General features: G+C 39.3%; 1 protein-coding gene across 1 annotated transcript in view; it reads right to left on the reverse strand.

Moving 5' to 3' along the window:
* LTBP2 (latent transforming growth factor beta binding protein 2) overlaps positions 1 to 21,288 on the reverse strand; it is a 113,051-nt gene that overhangs the window by 25,358 nt on the left and 66,405 nt on the right. The window contains exons 10-18 of the mRNA XM_063290102.1: positions 18,524 to 18,646; positions 16,871 to 17,035; positions 12,540 to 12,773; positions 11,639 to 11,658; positions 7,718 to 7,757; positions 5,409 to 5,507; positions 3,931 to 4,056; positions 3,436 to 3,564; positions 1,895 to 2,014 (exon numbers count right to left, since the gene is read on the reverse strand). Coding sequence (XP_063146172.1) covers positions 1,895 to 2,014; positions 3,436 to 3,564; positions 3,931 to 4,056; positions 5,409 to 5,507; positions 7,718 to 7,757; positions 11,639 to 11,658; positions 12,540 to 12,773; positions 16,871 to 17,035; positions 18,524 to 18,646 — 1,056 coding nt within the window. The remainder of the gene's footprint in view (positions 1 to 1,894; positions 2,015 to 3,435; positions 3,565 to 3,930; positions 4,057 to 5,408; positions 5,508 to 7,717; positions 7,758 to 11,638; positions 11,659 to 12,539; positions 12,774 to 16,870; positions 17,036 to 18,523; positions 18,647 to 21,288) is intronic.

Genomic DNA, 21,288 nt, shown 5'->3' on the forward strand with positions numbered 1-21,288 from the left:
ACTCACTTTATTGCTGGCTAAGTAGTTGAGCACTTCGGTGCAATGTAGACTAGCCTCCTCGTGGTGCACCCCAGGCAACGTGACTTATCACGGCTAAATAGTCTACACATCTGGCTGCTGGACCTCACAAGGATTTCCCAGCAAGAAAAAGCAGCATGAACACCGAACTGCTATGCCATACGATTAAAAAAAAAAGAAGCTGAGCGCTTCAGACAATTCTAAAAGACTATCTGCACAGTGCTGCTGTGTCCAGCTCTTTAGGGAAATCTCAGAATGAAGCAGACAAGACTGCCTAGAGGTTAGAGGGAGGACCATTCTCATGTCAGCCAGAAATGACCAATAAATGCCACTGTGATCCCATCTACCACTGGATAACTTGACTTTGGTCTGATGGTGGTGGTGATGCTTAACAATTTTAAACACCTTGAGGATAAGGTGTCAGCCTAATGAAGGGGAGAAACATTACCTTGTTTTCATCTTATGTCCAAATACTGCTCACCCCCAGTTTCAACCTGAAAAGGTTCTGCCGTGATGACTGTAACAATTTAACTTCAACAAAATAAGCAAGAAAGTTTAATGACTTGATGGCAAGGGAAGTCAGTTTGAAGCATTTCAGCCTTGCAGCAATTAAGCAAGTATGTGCGCTGGTTGATTTCTGACAGACTTGCTCAACATGTTGGCTTAATGGTGGGTTCACATAGCAACCTTTTGCTTTAGGATAGGAATTGGAGATAGCACACTACTGATATTTGCAAAGTGAGATGTTCCTACTGGTTTAGCTTCCAAGGAAAATAAATGGTGTCCAAAACTAGCTCTTCCCCAATGCTTGCAACTAATTTCATTTAATCTTCCTAATCTACCCAACATTTGGGGTAAAGATAACATGAGATCTCAAATTATATAACTTGGCTTTGAGGCCAGTAGCAATGGCTCTGACACAGAGATAATGCAACTGTGATCTTAGCACAGATTTCTACAAACAGCACCATGAACAATCCAAGGTTAGATTTGCTGAAATTTGCAAGGAAATTAGGAGAAAAATGCTGAAGTACTTAGAGGAAATTAGTGCATGCTCTATGCATGAAAGAAAAGTAAACTAGAATTTTTAGATTTCTTTGTTAGATAGAATAAATTGTATGGCCTACCACTGAAAAACTGAACTATAAACCATTTCATATCCATTTTTAATTTGTATCTCACTTCTGACCCAAACTCTTTAGTAAAGAGAAGATTGTATCTCAGTGAAAGAGTGTACCCTTTGCCCTCAGGAGGTCCCACAGCCAGCCTCCACATCTTTAATTTGAAAACAAAAATTAAATGATGGGAAAGATCTCTGTCTGATATCTGGGAGAGCCTTGCCTGCTGGAATCAAAAAGCAATACTGAATTAGACAGACACTTTCTATAGGACAATTTGCTATATTATAAGCCAGCATTTGTCAGCCTCAGCCATTCTTTGGAGCAGGCAAAATATTACAACAAAAGTGCAGGACGTACTTTGAATACTCTGCATTTCTTTTGGTTCTTAAAAAATACCAAGCATGATTCATTACCTTCTGGATACATTTTCAGTGATACATGATTTAGATTAATACAGGTTGCAAAAAGGAAGGCAAAATGTTAAAACAGCACTATTTTGTATTTTCTTTCTTTCCCAGCCAGATGAAAATTAAATCTGAATGAACGTAACAAAAATGACAAAACGCATCCTTCTAAATGGGCGTGTTCTCTGTTAAATATGTGAATGGAATTAAAAGGCTGAAATGAATCTGTAAGGAATGAATTTATACATGCCAAGTACATTGAACAAGGTTTATCAAACTACTTGGCAAGAAATATCAAAATTAGCTATGAAAGGATAATGTTTCAGAAGGCAGAGGTCTTGGCATACTCACCTTCACACTGTCCTTTGCGATTCAGGATGTAGCCTATTTTGCACTCACAATGATACGAGCCAGGCATGTTGATACACTGCCCTCCATGGCACACATCTGGCTGGTCACACTCATTTAGATCTGTTAATTCAATCCAACATGCTCTTCAGCAAAAGTGATTAGTCCAAACTGCTAAGACACACTATAGTCAAGTGCTTGGAAAGTTCACTTCCTTTTGCTCCTTATATTATCCCCCTAATACAGTATGTTTAAACCGAAATGACCAGGCTCAAATCATCATACTTTGGACACATTATACAAAGACCTAGCTTTCTGGAGAAGTCTATAATGCTGGGAAAGGTGGAAGGAAAGGGAAGAGGAGAACAACCAGCAGAAGGTAAATGGACTCAATTACAGTGACAATGGTGCACCACTCGAAAATCTGAAGGACCAGGTTAGGGACAAATTGTCGTGGAGAAAATCTATCTATGTGTTGCTAACAGTTGGCATTGACTTGATGGCATATAATCAATCAATAATTAATATTTAATCTGCCCTAATTCACACATTCCCAATATGCAAATACTTCTGCAAAGGTATGCAAAGACGAAAGTTTTTAGATATACACTATACTATTGGTTTTCTGTTCATTTACTGCCATATACTAATGAAAGGTTAGTTATTTTCTATCATTAATAAAAGCACAGGGCAAGAAACTGAACATGATCTCAGTTAATACAATAATAATGCAGTGTAATAGCTAAACTACAAAATAAAATATGGCAATAAATTCCAGAGCATCAAGTTTTGTTTGTTTCTTCAGATATATGTACCGATGAGATGAAGGAAGGTTAGTAAATCTTCTTGGCAACAATTTAAAGAAGGTAGAAGAACTGACATCTCCAGGCAGGACAGAAGAAAAACAAAAACATTTCTCTTTCTGGAAATATAAGGTTGGAGAGTGAGCACCTCATTAAGCAAATTGTTCTTATTTTCTGATCTTCTAGGGTTGGGCATCAGAAGCTGGCACTGCCAGTGTGTGGATCAGTACACATGTAATTTGATTTATGATCTGTAATAGTAGAGCAGTATTCTAGTTCTCAGGGTTTTTAAAGGATTAAAAGAAATCTGCAAACAAATCTACCTCCGTTTTCTTGTTCTCAAATTTCTCTAGCATTCAAGCTTTTAAACGCAACTTTCTCTAAAGTACATAGATTTTAATATAAACATTCGCTAAGAAACCATTACATAATGAAAATCTCCCTGATCTCTTTGTTATCTAGTTTTTTAAAAGACAAAGGTTTCTGATGCAATATCTTTTTAAAAATAAATGTGTCTAGTTTGTATTCAATTTTTGGCAACGTAATTCCTTCTCCAACACATCTGTTACCATTTTTAATATATAAATGTCTGACTAAAAAGGACAGATCCTAACAGACTCTGCATGATGCCGCTGTCAGTACTGCAGAGTAACATGTTTGGTGAAACTTGCAGATCCATTCCCACAGAAATCTGTGGTGAATTTCTTTTACATTCTTTGGCGTCATAGAAACATTACTCACCCTGACATGTTTGCATGTTTTGTGAAGTGAGAATGCTATACCCAGAAAAACAGATACAGGAATAAGAGCCTTCAGCGTTGACACAGTGACCCTTCCCATCACATGGATTTCTCTCACATTCATCAATATCTGAAACAAGAGGGGACAGTTGACAACTTTTTGAGACTGGCCTCCCTATCTGTTGGACTCTGTGATTACCCAACCAGCCTGGCACTGCAGTCCCACACAACTGAAAAGCCTAGTTTGTACAAGGCTGAACTGAAAATCACCCATGAAAATCTCATGCATAGCTTATCAGGTTACACTATTTATTTATTTGTTTATTATTCAAATTTTGCTACCGCCCATCTCCCCCAAAAGGCTTTACCCCCAAAAGGCTTTGCTTCCCAGCCTCTCTTTAAAACAACTTCTGTATTTTAAACAGTTCTTCTTGTGTTATTTCCATACTGCCACAGACTATTTCTCCCAGCAAAACTAATTAAATAACTAAAATACCAATGCAATAGGTGTGACTAGAATGCTGTTGATAACCAGGATAACACAAGCAGGTATATCCTTCAGGAAAGCTCACACAAGTGCCTGGACCACAGATATCAGGTGAAGAGGAACATGCATTTATCTCTGAGAAAGAAAAACAAAACTGCTGTCAGGAAACAAATAAAATATGCTTGTGTTCTTGTCCCAAATCCAAGAGAAATGTAGGTATTTTTTACCTCAGTTAATGAAATTCATTCCCACAAGACATGGCAAAGGCTATACCTTAAAAGGGAATCAGTACTGCCCAGTCTAAACAGAAAAATGTTATGGCCTGAGCTTGCCTGGGCAATTTATATAAAATCCACAGATTTATTCCTGTTTCAATAGCTTCGTTTTGGATTACACCAAACTCACTGGAGAAAATTTGGAGCCAGCCCAGCAATACACAAGAGCTCAAAAAACACCCACACCTCTCAATAGACTTCAAAAACCCACCAACCAGCCAGCTCACAAACAAACCAACACAGACAAAAGAGTATTGAAACGTCTTTGCTATGGGTTCTTTCCAAGAACGTTTTCGTGCAGAGCATAATGGCAGGGGCAGCTCTCCCAGACATTGAGACAAGACTGAAACAACACAGCTGCTATTATCAAGCAGTAAACATATGTCCGCCTGAGGTCACACATCTTCCCGCTCCACCAAAAAAAACCCATGACTCAACTGTGTGACCTGGAACAAATGACAAGAGAGACTCCACAGCCTTCCAGCTCTGCCATTGATGTTCTGTGGTCGAGAAGTGTTACATTTTTTATAAATCCTTCCCATATTTGCTTGAAAAGGGCTACTTGTGATATGTGCAGCACAGAAATAAGTATTCTGAACATGATCCTGTCTTGTTAGAGCTATTACGATAGCTGAGTGGTGAATCAGGAAGTTGCTGGCTCAAACAGCATCTTGGTCATGAACTTACAAAGTGTCTTGAGCAAGCCTACTCTTCATCTTAGCATCTCAATCCTGCAATATTGGAGTAATGATTCTGGATTGTTGGAAAGATTGTTGAGATATGGTAGGTAATTTGCTTGGAATACTACTATCCTTTTTCTCCCCTCTCTTTCTCAATTATCCTGGGATTTGGCATAACGATCTATCCATTTCCTTCAGTGAAAAGAAAAATGCTGCATGATAAAATGGCGCTTAAGGGTAATTACTGGTTTGAAGTGCATTATTTGTGTTATTAACATATTCAATATATGTGAAAAACAATGTATTGTTTCATTAGAGTGAAAAAGCTACAAAACCTACAATCAATTTTAATATCACTTGTGAAACTGATATAACATAAATTGTTGAATTTCTTTTTAGACCAACATCATGAAATTCTCCTATAGTGTGACTGTCTTGTGTGAACCCATTTGAAATGCAGCATCTCTCTTTACATGCTGCACACTGTAAGTGGTCTATGAGAAATAATTTATTAGAACACTGGTCAACGTACCTGTGAATACTGTTGCTGTGTCTCTTGAAGCAGCACTTTCATCTACAGCTATTGGAAATTGTTTGGCAGGAGAATGGGGAGAAATCTCTGTTATATCCACTACAAGGGACATGAGAAACAGGCAAAAACTATAAACATATTAGACAAATACCAATAAGCAATTGTAGTCTTATACATATAATTCAGTCCAACTTACAGCTGAATAAATCATAAGAATTGAAAGATATAGTAAAAGTAATCTAATCCAATCCCTTATTCAATGCAGCAAATCTACTTCGGCAGTAGTAATATCTGTAGGATGCAACAATCTCATAATGGACCAGCAGGGAATCTTTTAAAAAGAGTTTTCCAAATGCTCACAGAAGTGGAGGAGGGAGAACTATTTGTTCTTGGAGACATGAATGGAGTATTGGATCCAGATTTAGAGGAATTGCCCCAAGGGAAAAAAGTAAAGCTTCCACAAAGAAGTCTTTCAATATATGGATGAACTGGCAGTGCAGATGCACGAAGACTACAAAATCTAATGCCTCTTCAAGGGCTGCTGGCATCAATCACTCTACAAATGAGATGTTCACAACCTCCCAGATCCAGGGAACTATCACCCCTGCCCCCTCCGCCAGCTGACCAAAAAGCCTGGATATTCACCTAATATAATTCAGAAAAAGAGCATGATCAGAACAATAGTTTAGAAACTTATACAAATTATACAATATACAATGTTGGACAACACATATTGATAAAACTTTGAAATATACACATGACCTTAGATACAAATGCATACTTTACCCCTTAACAGCCCAGAGATGGTATTAATTAAAACCAGTCCCTGTTCACAACTGTTCTGTTTTATATATAAATTACACTGTCACTCTTCCTAGAGCATTTATATTTGAGTTTCATGCTAAGTTTGATATTTATTGTTATTCCTTATAACAAACATCTATAGTCAAAATAACAGTAACAATCATCCTGCTGCTTGGTGAAGAAGAGTGGGATCTTTACCATCCTCCAGAATGTTAATGTCAAACGTTCCCAGAACATCTGACTGGATTCACATGCATGAATGGAGTTAACACATGTTGGGACTTGCGGGTCAGTAGAACTGGAAGGGGGAACACACCAGGACTGTGAAAGCATCTTGTTTGGACTATCTCTGGCATCCAAGGTCAAGCTGCCGAGCTGTTGGAGACATCTGCATGGAACTGAATTGACTGGCACAAAGAGGGGGGCTGCATGCCTGAGAAATGGGGGGTGTTGAACTCATTGGATTGTTTAACTTGGTGAAAACGCAGGAACTTTCATTCGCAACTTTTTCACTGCTCTGTATACTATTCTCCATTAAAGGGATTTCTACTATAGTCACGTATGAATCAAATTGATGGCAGGTTGAGTAATACAGTCATTATAGTTAACAGGGATATGGCCATCCTTCTCTCATGAGGAAAGCTGTTTCAGAAGAAGGGAGCCATAACCAAGAGGTCTGGATTTCAGGTCCCTTCATGTTGACATCCCCTCAGAGGTGGGAGCCAGGCAAACACTCTCCTGGCCATGACTGCCATCTGCTCTTCTAGTAGAAGCCACGAGTCCAAAAGAACCCCCAGATTGCAAACCTGTTCTCTAGGGGGGAGCACAACCCCATCTAGATCCAAGGACAGATTTATTATGGAATCAGACGGGTTTTGAAACAGTAACCACTTCATCTTGCTGGGATTAATCCTTGATGAAATAATATGTATTTTCTTATTCTAGGCTGTTATGCATGTTGGGTGTTTATAAGTGTCATATTTATTGTTACATTACCAATTAAAAATATAACAATTGTTTTAAAAAGAATACTGGTACAAGAACCAGTATCATGTAATTCTTACCATTAGAGGACATCATAATGCATATTTAAATTTAAACTTCATAATGCATAAATTAGTGTTGTTCAGTTATCTTTATATGAATAATGTTCATATAGCATAATTTACTGATACTTCCTTAAGGGTAATTCAGATGGATTTATTTCTGGAAACTGTATACAGCTGTGGTACAAAAAAGGAGTTTAAGAGATTATTCTGTAAAGTTAGTCTGTAACAGAAAAAAATTATAGAAGATAAGATCTATAATCTCCCACCCAGTAGGTTCAACATCTGTCTTCCTTTTCTTCCAGTAATAAATATGCAGCAAATTATAGATTGTACTTAGAAGATCTGTTTGATAATTTTTCCCCTCAGGCATCAAAATAATCAACATAGCCTGACAATAACACTTTTTTTCATCTAACTCATAAACACCTAATTCAGCGAATGTACTTTGCAATTTACCTGGATTAGTATCAGTTTCTTGAATAGCATCATCGGTATCCTATGAACAAGATATATAAATACAGTAACTGTACACAAACTGTATGTAACTTATATAGTCAGAGATGAATTACCACACATCTAAGAATTTTCTTCTTCAGCAGTTTCCTTTTAAATATATTGCAGAGTAAGCGTATTTAGGAGAGTGGCCTAATTTTATATGAACCTAAGCCCAGCTTGATATGGAATGGCACATGGTTAAGAGTGTGTGCGTGCACGCATGTGCACACACACGTATGAGTGAATCAGTGGGAAACTGACCTTTACAATTCTACAAACATTTTTCATCAGATCAGGCTACACCAACTATTGATGCTGCCTGCCCAATTACCTTGTTGGTGGTAAATGGCACTACAAAGGGTAAAAATATCTCTCTCCCTCACCACTGGCAAGCTGTAGAAAATAGATGAAAGAACTGTTGCTGTGTAGGTCTCAGAATCACATGAACAGTTCCCAAATTAGATGGTGCTATAAACTTGCATACGTTTTTTTTTTCCTTTACAGTACATTCCTTTCTGGATGCATTCTCTTCTCCCTTTCCTGGTTTGCATACCTATTATCTGCTGTGATGTCTGAACTGAGCAAACTAAGATTCTCCTCACTTGTGGCAATTGAGCAAACTAAGATTCTTCTGACTTCTGGCAAGATGGTGATGTCCTAAACTAGTGTTTCTCTTTCCTTCCATCAGCTGTTGAAAATAGCATTTTCACTGCTTATCAAACAACCAGTAAGCGTAATATTAATTGTTCTCCATTGTTTATGGAATTTTGAAGATACCAGATGCTTCGTGGATAAAAGAAATGACCATCTTGTCCCCAAATGAACCCACTTCTGTTGGAAACCTGTCCAATTCCAGCTTCTTCCATAACAAAATACTTCTCCCAAGAGGAAGTTTGGGCTGAAAGTTCATTCATCAAATAGAAGATGTACACAGAGTGGTTCTAGTGATTTTTACCCTAGAGCAGTGTTTCTCAACCTTGGCAACTTTAAGTTGTGTGGACTTCTGGCTAGCTGAGGAATTCTGGGAGTTGAGGTCCACACATCTTAAAGTTGCCAAGGTTGAGAAACACTGCCCTAGAGTTATCTTCTAATATCACAGCAAAAGAAGTTACTAATTATGAGCTTTTGTTCATGCTGCAGTCTACATTATGCTTCAAAAGTGGGTGTCTTAGAAACTATGGTGATATATGGAAAAATGAAAAAGAGCAAAGAACTGCTGCTGAATCATAAGAAAAGAAAATTAAAAGCCTTGAGAAGCTAATATGAAAAAAAAAGAGCTGCCAGGAGGAACTGGATGAGATTCATGCTCAAGCATGCAAGAAAAAAATTTACAAGTTTGAACTTCCTGTATGTGGAAGATGACCAATCTCTTGTGGTTGCCATGTTTACAGGAATTGTATCAGTTGGAGTATGGAGGTTTTATATCACAGCTTTTGAGTGCCAGAATGATTTAAATCAGTTCATAGTCTGAATCTGACATGGTGATGGGGTTTTGTTTTTGTTTGTTTTCAAGGTCTAAAAATGTTAATCTTAGGCAGCTATCCAGGAAGGCAGTTGCTTTTAAACTTTCGGGGGGGGGGGGGAATGAGATTCCAACTTGCCTTCAAGAGCTGTAAAAAAAGCATAAAGAATTTAATCAAAATGTGCCTTGTGGCCAGAGAATTAGTGAATTATAGCATCTTCTAACATAATTCAGCCATCACTCAGGCAATGTAAAGCCTGTCCTCATTACTGTTATATTCACACAACAATTGAATGATTCTAAAAGATGTTATAAATCACCTGAAGGAATTCTGCCTGTGTCTGAACTGAGACATGAATTTTTCTGATATTCAGCTCCAGCACCTTTCAGATACACATGGCTGTTGCTATCAGCAAATCACCAGATAGGTGCTGAAGTGGAAGAGGAAGCAGTGCGAAATCAGATAGGTCCCCAAAAATGCACACAGAGAAACCAAACATAAATGAAGCCAATATTCTTTCTTTCCAGTGTGTTTAAAAATACAGTATTTCCCAAGGCTGTGATCTTTATATTGTAAATAAAGCAACTGGATCTATTTAACCTTTCACTATTGAAGTTTATATTCTCTTTCTGTTAAAAGAAAAATGGTATGATTCTATTATTTATTATATTTTAACTGTTTTTTGGGTTACAAAACTGTCAATCTTTCTCTAATTCAGATGTTGACAGTTTTGCCAATTAAGCAGTAATTATATTTTTGATGACTGAAGAGATTTATAACAAAGTAATAGCAGGCTTCTCTCTTTTTTCTTCTCATAAATCTTTTTATAATTATATCAACAAAATGCAAAACAGGTTAACTGTATTCATAATGTTGACAGGATGATTTTTGCTGTTGTATATGATAATAAATACATTTTTCCCCTCAAAAAGAATAAGTTAAATATTGATATTTTGACCAATAAAATGTTTATTCTTTATTTAAGGAACATTTTAAAATGTGTCCATTTACGTTTTTAATTCTATGTCAGCTGCCCTGAGTCACAACTTTGGGTTGGGCCGCCATACAAATTGACTAATTTTTTTTTTTAATGACAGATTTTTTTAAAAAAAATTGTTTTGCAGTTATGGACTATTAAGAAATCCATTATCCTATTTGATTAATACATTATTTTTCAAACTTTCTACTGAAATATAAATTGATTACTCTCTACTCTGGACTATATGAATCAATATATTACTTTTACAAGATCTTTCTGGTATTTTTAGGTTGAATATTTCACCTCCATCTGTGTAAAAAATATTAATTTATAAGATAATTATATCTGTCCTCAATAATAAATATATCTTTTCAAAGAAATGCTTTTTGATATATATCAGAAAGCATTTCTTTGAAAAGTAAGATTATTTTTTAAAAACAGTCCATGCTTGATGCAGATTATCAGCATATAAACATGAGAACCAGTGTGGTTGTTGTTGTTTATTCATTCAGTTGCTTCCGACTCTTCGTGACTTCATGGACCAGCCCACGCCAGAGCTTCCTGTTGGTCGTCAACAACCCCAGCTCCTCCAGGGACGAGTCCATCACCTCTAGAATATCATCCATCCATCTTGTCCTTGGTCGGCCCCTCTTCCTTTTGCCTTCCACTTTCCCTAGCATCAGCATCTTCTCCAGGGTGTCCTTTCTTCTCATTACGTGGCCAAAGTATTTCAGTTTTGCCTTTAATATCATTCCCTCAAGTGAGCAGTCTGGCTTTATTTCCTGGAGGATGGACTGGTTTGATCTTCTTGCAGTCCAAGGCACTCTCAAAATTTTCCTCCAACACCACAGTTCCAAAGCATCTATCTTCCTTCACTCAGCCTTCCTTATGGTCCAGCTCTCACAGCCATATGTTACTACTGGGAATACCATTGCTTTAACTATGTGGACCTTTGTTGTGAGTGTGATGTCTCTGCTCTTAACTATTTTACTGAGATTTCTCATTGCTCTTCTCCCAAGGATTAAACGTCTTCTGATTTCCTGACTGCAGTCTGCATCTGCAGTAACCTTTGCACCTAGAAATACAAAGTCTTTCACTGCCTCTACATTTTCTTCCTCTATCAATCAAGCTGGTTGCCATAATCTTGGTTTTTTTGAGGTTTAAATGCAACCCAGCTTTTGCACTATACCAGTGTGGTATAGTGGTTAAAATGGTAAACTAGGAACAGTGGGACCCAAGTTCTAGCCTGCCCCTGGCTATGGAACCTCACTGGATGACTTTGGGCCCACCACTTTCTCTCACTTTAATCTACCTCACAGGTTGTTACTATGGGAAAAAATAGGAACAACCTTGAATTACTGAATGAAAGGAAAGATACAAATCTAACAATAAATAAATCATCTCCCAAATATAAACTTGCTAGCAATTCCTTTTACTCACCTGATCTTCTTGGGATTCTGCTGTAAAATGACAAAAGGCTATTAGAATATAGTTCTTCTTTGCATGCCAAATATATTTGCAAGTCAGAACTGCTAACCCAGTGGGAATAAACCTACTCCCTTTTCTATATAACCTTCCCATTTTTGAAGAGTGCTATTATCTCTCCCATCAGTCATCTCATCTGTAGGCTAAACATACCCAGATTCTTTAATCATTCCTCATAGAGCTTGGTTTCCAGACCCCTCACTATCTTGATAGCCATCCTCCGAACATGCTCCAATGTATCAGGTCCTTTCTGAACTATAGTGTCCAGAACTGGCCACAGAATTCCAGGTTGGATCTGCTAGGGCAGGATGGAACAATTACTTCCTGTGATCTGAACTTAGTGCTCCCATTAATGTGCCACAAGATAGAATTACCCTTTCAGCCACTGCATCACAATGCTGGCTCATATTTGATTTGTGGTTGACAACAACGTCCAGATCCTTGTATTATTGCCAAGTCAGACCTCATGCATGCTTTTTATTTTTCCTATTCAGATGCAGAACTTTATATTCCTCCCTGTAAAATTCTATCCTATTCATTTCAGCCCACTGTTCAACCCACCCTAGAACTTTTTAATCTCTCTCCTCTAAAGTATTAGCCACATCTCCCAGTTTTCTGTCATCATAATCATCATCGTCTGATATTCTAAGACTGCTTGTAAATATGCATTGTAACATCATCCAGAATATCATAAATAAAAATTAAATTAAATTGATTTTTATTAATTAAATGGTTATAACTCAAAATAAATTATTCATTGAAATTAGGGCCTGAGATACGATCATTTTGGAAAAGTTTAAACAGAATTCTGTGACATTCTTCGAATTCACCAAACAAATTAATGTGTGACACTTACCTTTTCCTGCTGGGACACCAGTTGGGGGAAAAACATCTATAGCACCACCATTCAAGGCCTCCTGTACTTCCTTCTGCCTAATTGTCCAGTTAGAAATCTGATCACTATGTCCCCTTTGCTCCTCTGAGCTGAGTGAGGGGAGCTCATCAACTTCTGCCTTCCTCAAGGACATCCGAATGTCTGAGCTGGCATAAGTGTAGCCATGGCCTGCAGGGCAAATCTCCTTGAAGGTTTCTGTAAACATAGCCAAGTACAAGATTTGATTTAAATAATACAAAAAAAATGAAGCTACAAAAAGAATATGAAATAGCTGAGATCTACAATCTCCAATAATCTAACTCAGTAGTAGGAAGTGTTGTTTTTTTCACTTAAACATATAAGATGTGTTGGGACACATTGCCTCTCTTTAGTCTATTTAGATATCCTCCACAATCAAACACAGCAAAGGGTCGTTACCTTGTCGTGGTGCTGGAGCTTGAGCACCTCAGTGATGCCATGAGCTAAACCGTGAAGGGCCACCCAAGACAGGAAGGTCATAACAGAGAGGTCAGACTAAATGCGACGCCTGGGGAAGGTAATGGCAACCCACCCCAGTATTCTTGCCGTGAAAACTCAATGGATCAGTACAACCAGAGATATGTCGGTATACCTTCGGAAGATGAGACCCCCAGGTCGGAAGATGGTCAAAATGCTACTGGGGAGGAACAGAGAATGAGTTCAACTAGCCCCAGATGTGATGACGCAGCTAGCTCAAAGCCGAAAGGATGGCTAGCGGCCGACGGTGCTGGTGGTGAACGGCGAATCCGATGTTCTAAGGATCAACACACCATTGGAACCTGGAATGTAAGATCTATGAGCCAGGGCAAATTGGATGTGGTTATTGGTGAGATGTCAAGATTAAAGATAGACATGTTGGGTGTCAGTGAACTGAAATGGACTGGAATGGGCCACTTCACATCAAATGACCACCAGATCTACTACTGTGGACAAGAGGACCACAGAAGAAATGGAGTAGCCTTCATAATTAATCGTAAAGTGGCTAAAGCAGTGCTTGGATACAATCCAAAAAACGATAGAATGATCTCAATTCGAATTCAGGGCAAGCCAGCTAACATCACAGTGATCCAAGTATACGCCCCAACCACAGATGCTGAAGAAGCTGAGGTAGAGCAGTTCTATGAGGATCTGCAGCACCTACTGGACAGCACGCCAAAAGAGATGTTATTTTCATCACGGGAGACTGGAATGCTAAGGTGGGCAGTCAAATGACACCTGGAATTACAGGTAAGCATGGCCTGGGAGAACAAAATGAAGCAGGACATAGGCTGATAGAATTTTGCCAAGACAACTCACTCTGCATAACAAACACTCTCTTTCAACAACCCAAGGGACAGCTTTATACATGGACTTCATCAGATGGACAACACCGAAATCAGATTGACTACATCCTTTGCAGCCAAAGGTGGCGCACATCTATACAGTCGGTAAAAACAAGACCTGGAGCTGACTGTAGTTCAGATCACGAACTTCTTCTTGCACAATTTAGGATCAGACTAAAGAGATTAGGGAAGACCCACAGATCAGCTAGATATGAGCTCACTAATATTCCTAAGGAATATGCAGTGGAGGTGAAGAATAGATTTAAGGGACTGGACTTAGTAGATAGGGTCCCGGAAGAACTATGGACAGAAGTTCCCAACATTGTTCAGGAGGCGAAAACAAAATACATCCCAAAGAAAGAGAAAACCAAGAAGGCAAAATGGCTGTCTGCTGAGACACTAGAAGTAGCTCAAGAAAGAAGGAGAGCAAAAGGCAACAGTGATAGGGGGAGATATGCCCAATTAAATGCAAAATTCCAGAGGTTAGCCAGAAGAGATAAGGGATTATTTTTAAACAAGCAATGCGTGGAAGTGGAAGAAGACAATAGAATAGGAAGGACAAGAGACCTCTTCCAGAAAATTAGAAACATCAGAGGTAAATCCAGGCCAAAATGGGTATGATCAAAAACAAAGATGGCAAGGACCTAACAGAAGAAGAAGAGATCAAGAAAAGGTGGCAAGAATATACAGAAGACCTGTATAGGAAGGATAACAATATCGGGGATAGCTTTGACGGTGTGGTCAGTGAGCTAGAACCAGACATCCTGAAGAGTGAGGTTGAATGGGCCTTAAGAAGCTTTGCTAATAACAAGGCAGCAGGAGACGACGACATCCCAGCTGAACTGTTCAAAATCTTGCAAGATGATGCTGTCAAGGTAATGCATGCTATATGCCAGCAAATTTGGAAAACACAAGAATGGCCATCTGACTGGAAAAAACCAACTTATATCCCCATACCAAAAAAGGGAAACACTAAAGAATGTTCAAACTATCGAACAGTGGCACTCATTTCACATGCCAGTAAGGTAATGCTCAAGATCCTGCAAGGTAGACTTCAGCAATTCATGGAGCGAGAATTGCCAGATGTACAAGCTGGGTTTAGAAAAGGCAGAGGAACTAGGGACCAAATTGCCAATATCCGATGGATAATGGAAAAGGCCAGGGAGTTTCAGAAAAACATCTATTTCTGTTTTATTGACTATTCTAAAGCCTTTGACTGTGTGGACCATGACAAATTGTGGCAAGTTCTTAGTGGTATGGGGATACCAAGTCATCTTGTCTGCCTCCTGAAGAATCTGTATAACGACCAAGTAGCAACAGTAAGAACAGACCACGGAACAATGGACTGGTTTAAGATTGGGAAAGGAGTACGGCAGGGCTGTATACTCTCACCCTACCTATTCAACTTGTACGCAGAACACATCATGCGACATGCTGGCCTTGAGGAATCCAAGGCTGGAGTTAAAATCTCTGGAAGAAACATGAACAATCTCAGATATGCAGATGATACCACTTTGATGGCTGAAAGTGAAGAGGAACTGAGGAGCCTTATGATGAAGGTGAAAGAAGAAAGTGCAAAAGCTGGCTTGCAGCTAAACCTCAAAAAAACCAAGATTATGGCAACCAGCTTGATTGATAACTGGCAAATAGAGGGAGAAAATGTAGAAGCAGTGAAAGACTTTGTATTTCTAGGTGTGAAGATTACTGCAGATGCTGACTGCAGTCAGGAAATCAGAAGACGCTTAATCCTTGGGAGAAGAGCAATGACAAATCTCGATAAAATAGTTAAGAGCAGAGACATCACACTCACAACAAAGGTCCGCATAGTTAAAGCAATGGTGTTCCCCGTAGTAACATATGACTGCGAGACCTGGACCATAAGGAAGGCTGAGAGAAGGAAGATAGATTCTTTGGAACTGTGGTGTTGGAGGAAAATTCTGAGAGTGCCTTGGACTGCAAGAAGATCCAATCAGTCCATCCTCCAGGAAATAAAGCCAGACTGCTCACTTGAGGGAATGATATTAAAGGCAAAACTGAAATACTTTGGCCACATAATGAGAAGACAGGACACCCTGGAGAAGATGCTGATGCTAGGGAGAGTGGAGGGCAAAGGGAAGAGGGGCCGACCAAGGGCAAGGTGGATGGATGATATTCTAGAGGTGACGGACTCGTCCCTGGGGGAGCTGGGGGTGTTGACGACCGACAGGAAGCTCTGGCATGGGCTGGTCCATGAAGTCACGAAGAGTCGGAAGCGACTAAACGAATAAACAACAACATCCACAATCAAAGCATCAAGGAGAACAAGTTTAGGTTACACCCACTTGGAACCAGAACTGAAAAATGGAAGTCACTAGCAAAAGGAAATAAATGTTTGCAGGGCTGGGTGGGTTATTTGTACATGCAACCTCCTGTTAACTTATACTAGAAACTGTGCCTGGCCTTCAGTGAGAGCTGACAAGAAAACAATGACATGGAAATTCTCAGTCTTTTCCTCTATTGCAGGAAGATGAAGGGAATCACAGGAAAGAGAAAACTCTTCCTCTGAGGTAGTGGTTTATGACAGCTGTATCTATAGCAGTCTTCTTCCCTACTGGCTGCCGGATTAGTGCAGCTACATCTCCCATAATTCCCCATAATGGAGTTTGCTCCCCAAACATCCAGAGAGCATCAATCTGTACTCTGAAAAGCCATACATCTCTATTTTCCCTACTCTGTCATGCTAGAGTAGCTTTTTGGAGCCCTAAGCTCCTTTTATGTAGTATTGCATATCCACTCTGACTCAAGGCAAGTTTCTGTGGATGGCAAAGAGCCAAATCTCATACAATGCTTCTGAAACCCAGCTTTTGGCAGAGAACACGATGGGTACCAAAGCATTTAGCACAATCAAAAGATTTAACGTAACTGGACAAAACTAGAAATAATATGGTTCAAACAAAAAAGGAGAGTTCTTACCAGAGCCCAACAAGGGGCATATCTCACAGTTTCTCCCCCATCCTTTGCCAACACGACTACAGCAGCAGATCTGTTTGGTGATCCGCTGATTAAGTGGCAGTGTACACATTCCTTCTATCACCGAGCGATAGCACAACCCTTGTTCTGTGGAAACTGCCTTATCCGCTGAAACAAAATGATGGATTATTTCTTCAAATATAGTTGCCAATTTTTGAAAAGTCAAATAGAAGCACAGAATCTTTGCAGTTCAGGGAGATCTCTGAAGTTAATCTTCTCATGCTCAGTGTGGTTCTCGTCCAGATAAAAGGCCGTTTTCTACACATACGTATCTCTGGAAGTGTACCCCTTTGGAAACAGTAGTACTTAGGGTAAAGGTAAAGGTTTCCCTTGACATTAAGTCCAGTCGTGTCCGACTCTAGGGGGTGGTGCTCATCTCCGTTTCAAAGCCGAAGAGCCGGCGTTTGTCCGTAGACACTTCCGTGGTCATGTGGCTGGCATGACTACACGGAATGCCGTTACCTGCCTGCCAAAGCGGTACCTATTAATCTACTCACATTGGCATGTTTTCAAACTGCTAGGTTGGCAGGAGCTGGGACTAGCAACGGGAGCTCACCCCGTCACGAGGATTCGAACCGCCGACCTTCCAATCGGCAAGCTCAGCAGCTCAGCGGTTTAACCTACAGTGCCACCGCGTCCCTTCTGAATAAATATAGGTTCATGTTCATAGACTTTTTTTTTTGCTATCTTGATGTTCCTACCCAATCATTTCACCAAAACAGTAAGTGAATGCAAAGAAACAAATGATATTTTAATGCTGCCATTCATTCAGAACAAGAAAGCATTTAAAATGTTGCATTAATCATGCTCTTCTTAACAGCTGATTAGAAGATTAATCTATTTAAGATGCCAATCTTGCTTTAGGATGCTGGCAAACAACTGAGTTTATAGGTATAGCATAATAATTATGAGTGAAATAATATAACAGTTTAAGCCTATACATTTGTAACAAGACCATATGATTTCAGATTTTAGTTAACAATTGAGTAGGATCCTTCGTGTAAATGAACTGTGATTGCAAGTTTCCAGTGTGTTAAATAATGTTATTTTCAGCTTAAATTAGCTCATTCAACTAAACTACTAAATAATTTATCTTAAGCAGACTGAAAAATGCTCTGTATTTTCATATGTAATCTACTTTGATAAAGTTTTAATGGGTGGCCATTTTTAGATGCTCAGTACAATTTTATAATGCTTTATGTTTCTTATTCCCTATTGTTCATATATTGTTGCATTTTTATTACTACAAACAGCTACAGAAGAGGTGTCTGTAAAGCACTTTTATTGGAAACTATGCTATAGATTTAACAAACAACTATAAGACTGAAGGAAAAAGTGAGGGAGTCATTTTCAAAATGGGATACCCCTTGCTCAAAACAGGCCAGTGGCAAGCCTCTCTTAATATGGTCACTTCTGCTTAAAGATCAAGGGAAAGCATTTGTAGTTTCATTCAGTGAGAATAACTACTATATCATATAAGTGTTCAGGATTAATCCCTTTTGCTATTATTCAATTCTTTAAATTTATTGTGACTTAACTTTTAAACAATAGCAATTGAAAAACTGTTTATCTACAGGCAAAACATTTAAGACTTACAAATACAGTGACTGCGTGATGGGTCCAACATAGTACCAGGCTTACAAGTACAGACGAAACTACCACGGGTGTTCATACATTCTGCATCTTTACATATACCTTGAATCATACATTCATTAATATCTGTAAGTAAAGAGAACAAATGAAATTAACCAGACTTCAGTAATCATAGAATCATGGAATTAAAGAATTGTAGAGTTCTAAGGACCATAAGGATCATCTACTCCAAGGAAAACCAAAAAAGTCATCCATGAGAGGTAGCTTTCTAACCTTTTCTTAAAACCTCCAAAAATGGAGAACCCACAATCTTCATAAGTATACTTTCCACTGTTGTACAGTTCTTATCATCAGGATGTTTTTTCTTTATGTTTAAATAAAATCTAGGTAATTGCAAAATATCTTATTAATCAATATAAATGACCTATATAACCTGACCAATTTCCTGCAGTGGCACATAAAATATTTCCAACACAAAGGGAAAAAGAACCTATTAGATCTGCACCATCTTCCCAAACTTCCATACATTTAAAAGAAAGTCTTTCTGTGATAGCAAGAAAGAATGAAAAATATAAAATATGCAAATATATTTCTTATTGGACAATAAACTTTATTCAATAAGATGCAAGGCACAGGATGATAGGATTCTAATTACAGAGTCATATTTTGAACACTAGGTTGAATAAATTGGCTTGTTTACATCTAAATTCATTGGGAGTTGGTTGGCATACAAATTTTAATAATAATAATAATAATTGTGAGGTTTCAGCTGGCTTCTGACTCAGAAAACGAAACTCTTTCTGAGTCAGAAGGGGAAACGGAAACTTACCAGGCAGAAAATGGGAAAGCAAAACCCAGAAGTGACTCAGCAGTGTGGGAGAAGTTACAGATGCTGATTGGCCAGTCTTTGGATGAAGATTTGAATCCTCCAATCAGTGCATGGGAAAGGCATGCAGAAAAGCACATGAAGGAGAAGGCAGCCCAATTGGCTGCAGAAGGGAATAAGCGTGCAAGGGATCGGCATAAAAGGCAGACGCACAATGAGCAAGCTGCCGGAGACAAACGATCCTTCGAGCTCACAGCTCCAGTGGAAGTGTCCTTACCTGCATCGGAAACCTTGTCTGTAGCCAGAGGGGAATCAGCACCTGCATTTCCTATTGTAGAGGACCTGTATCCTGCACACGCTGCCACAGAGGATCTTCTCCCTGCTGAATCCAGCAACCTCAGCCTCACATCCAGCTTCGGACCTCGCCACCACCATTCTGCACATTCCAGGCGTGTTCCCAACCTTGTTCCTAGCTCTCAGTCATGCCCAGGATCTCCAGTCCAATTTCAAAGTGCTCCAAGCTCCCAGCCTTGCCTAGGATCTTCAGTCCAGTTTCATCATGCTTCCAGCTTCCAGTCTTGCCCAGGATCTCCAGTCCAGTCTAGCCGTGCTTCGATTGCCCAGCATTGTTCAGGAACTTCAGACCCGTCTCATTGTGCTCCTGGTTCTCAACCTTGTCCAGGGTCTACAGTCCAGTCCAGTTGTGTTTCAAGCTCCCAGCCTAGTCAACAGCCTCCAGTCCAGCCTAGTCATGTGCCAAGCTCTCAGCCTAGCCCGGAATCTCCAGCCAAGTCCAGCCTTATTTCGAGTTATCAGCCTTGTCCTGAGTCTTCAGCCCAGTGTACCCAGTCCAGCCTGGATTGTCCAGTTCAGTCCAGTCCTGCCTCCAGAGCCAAGCCTTGCCCAGTGGTTCCAGTTTGGTTTTGCCTAGCTTTCAGGTGCCAGCCTAGTTCGGGTGGTGTTTCAGATCGCAGACACTTGCCTCCAGTTCCAGTTTTGCCACGTGCCCTAGCTTCTTCCAGTTTCCCAGCTCTGGTCAGCGAATCCTGCCTAGCTGTTTTGCCACAGTCTCCTCCTGCAACCTTGCCGGTTCTCCTGTTGTTGCCAGGGTGGTCTTGATTGGAACCAGCCTACCTCATTGATCACAAGGACTTATTATTTGTAAATAGTTGTATTAATACAGAGTGGTTTTGATAATAACCCTGTCTGGCCACCTCATAGTCTGAACAAGATTATTATTATTATTATTATTATTATTATTATTATTATTATTATTATTATTATTTACCTAGTTTAACCGGTGTGATGTAAATGAAGACTAACTGGTATTGCACTAATACAAACATGCAAATCCACACACTTATATAATCATGCTCAATGGATTGTAGCTACCTCCCCATTCTTCTTGAATGGCTCTTAATGCTTAGGCATGGTCTTCAAATTGAGGTTCTGGCTAAGCCATGGTCTGCCAGGAAGTTATTTAAAAGTTGCTAGAAAGTGATGTGAATGAAAACATATAGCAAATAGTTCCTAAAAACACCATCTGCAGAACATGTAGAACTAGGGATGTACAGTAGGATTCTGAATGTTTAATGAAATGATGGTCTTATGTGCATATCCATATACATATGAAGTTCATATTATGTATGAGCCTCATATATCTTTGATTTATGAACTTTGCTTTTTTTCTCTGACAGCTCAAGTGCACAGAAACATCTTTTACTCTGTCTGGAATCTATTTTATTCTTGTAAACACCTACTAACTCCTGTGCTCAGTTTAATTTACATATGGTTCCCAATCCATTTTGGAATCTTCCCAGCCTAGCCCATCCTGACCATTTCACAGCCAATCTATCTTTGGATATTTTCCTGAGCCTTGTAATAAGCCAGGGGGTTGGCTGTTAATTGTTAGGAGATCCTTGGCTAAATGCCCTCTGGTAGC

The sequence above is a fragment of the Candoia aspera genome, chromosome 1 (assembly GCF_035149785.1).
Source record: "Candoia aspera isolate rCanAsp1 chromosome 1, rCanAsp1.hap2, whole genome shotgun sequence".
Classification (NCBI taxonomy): Eukaryota; Metazoa; Chordata; class Lepidosauria; order Squamata; family Boidae; genus Candoia; species Candoia aspera.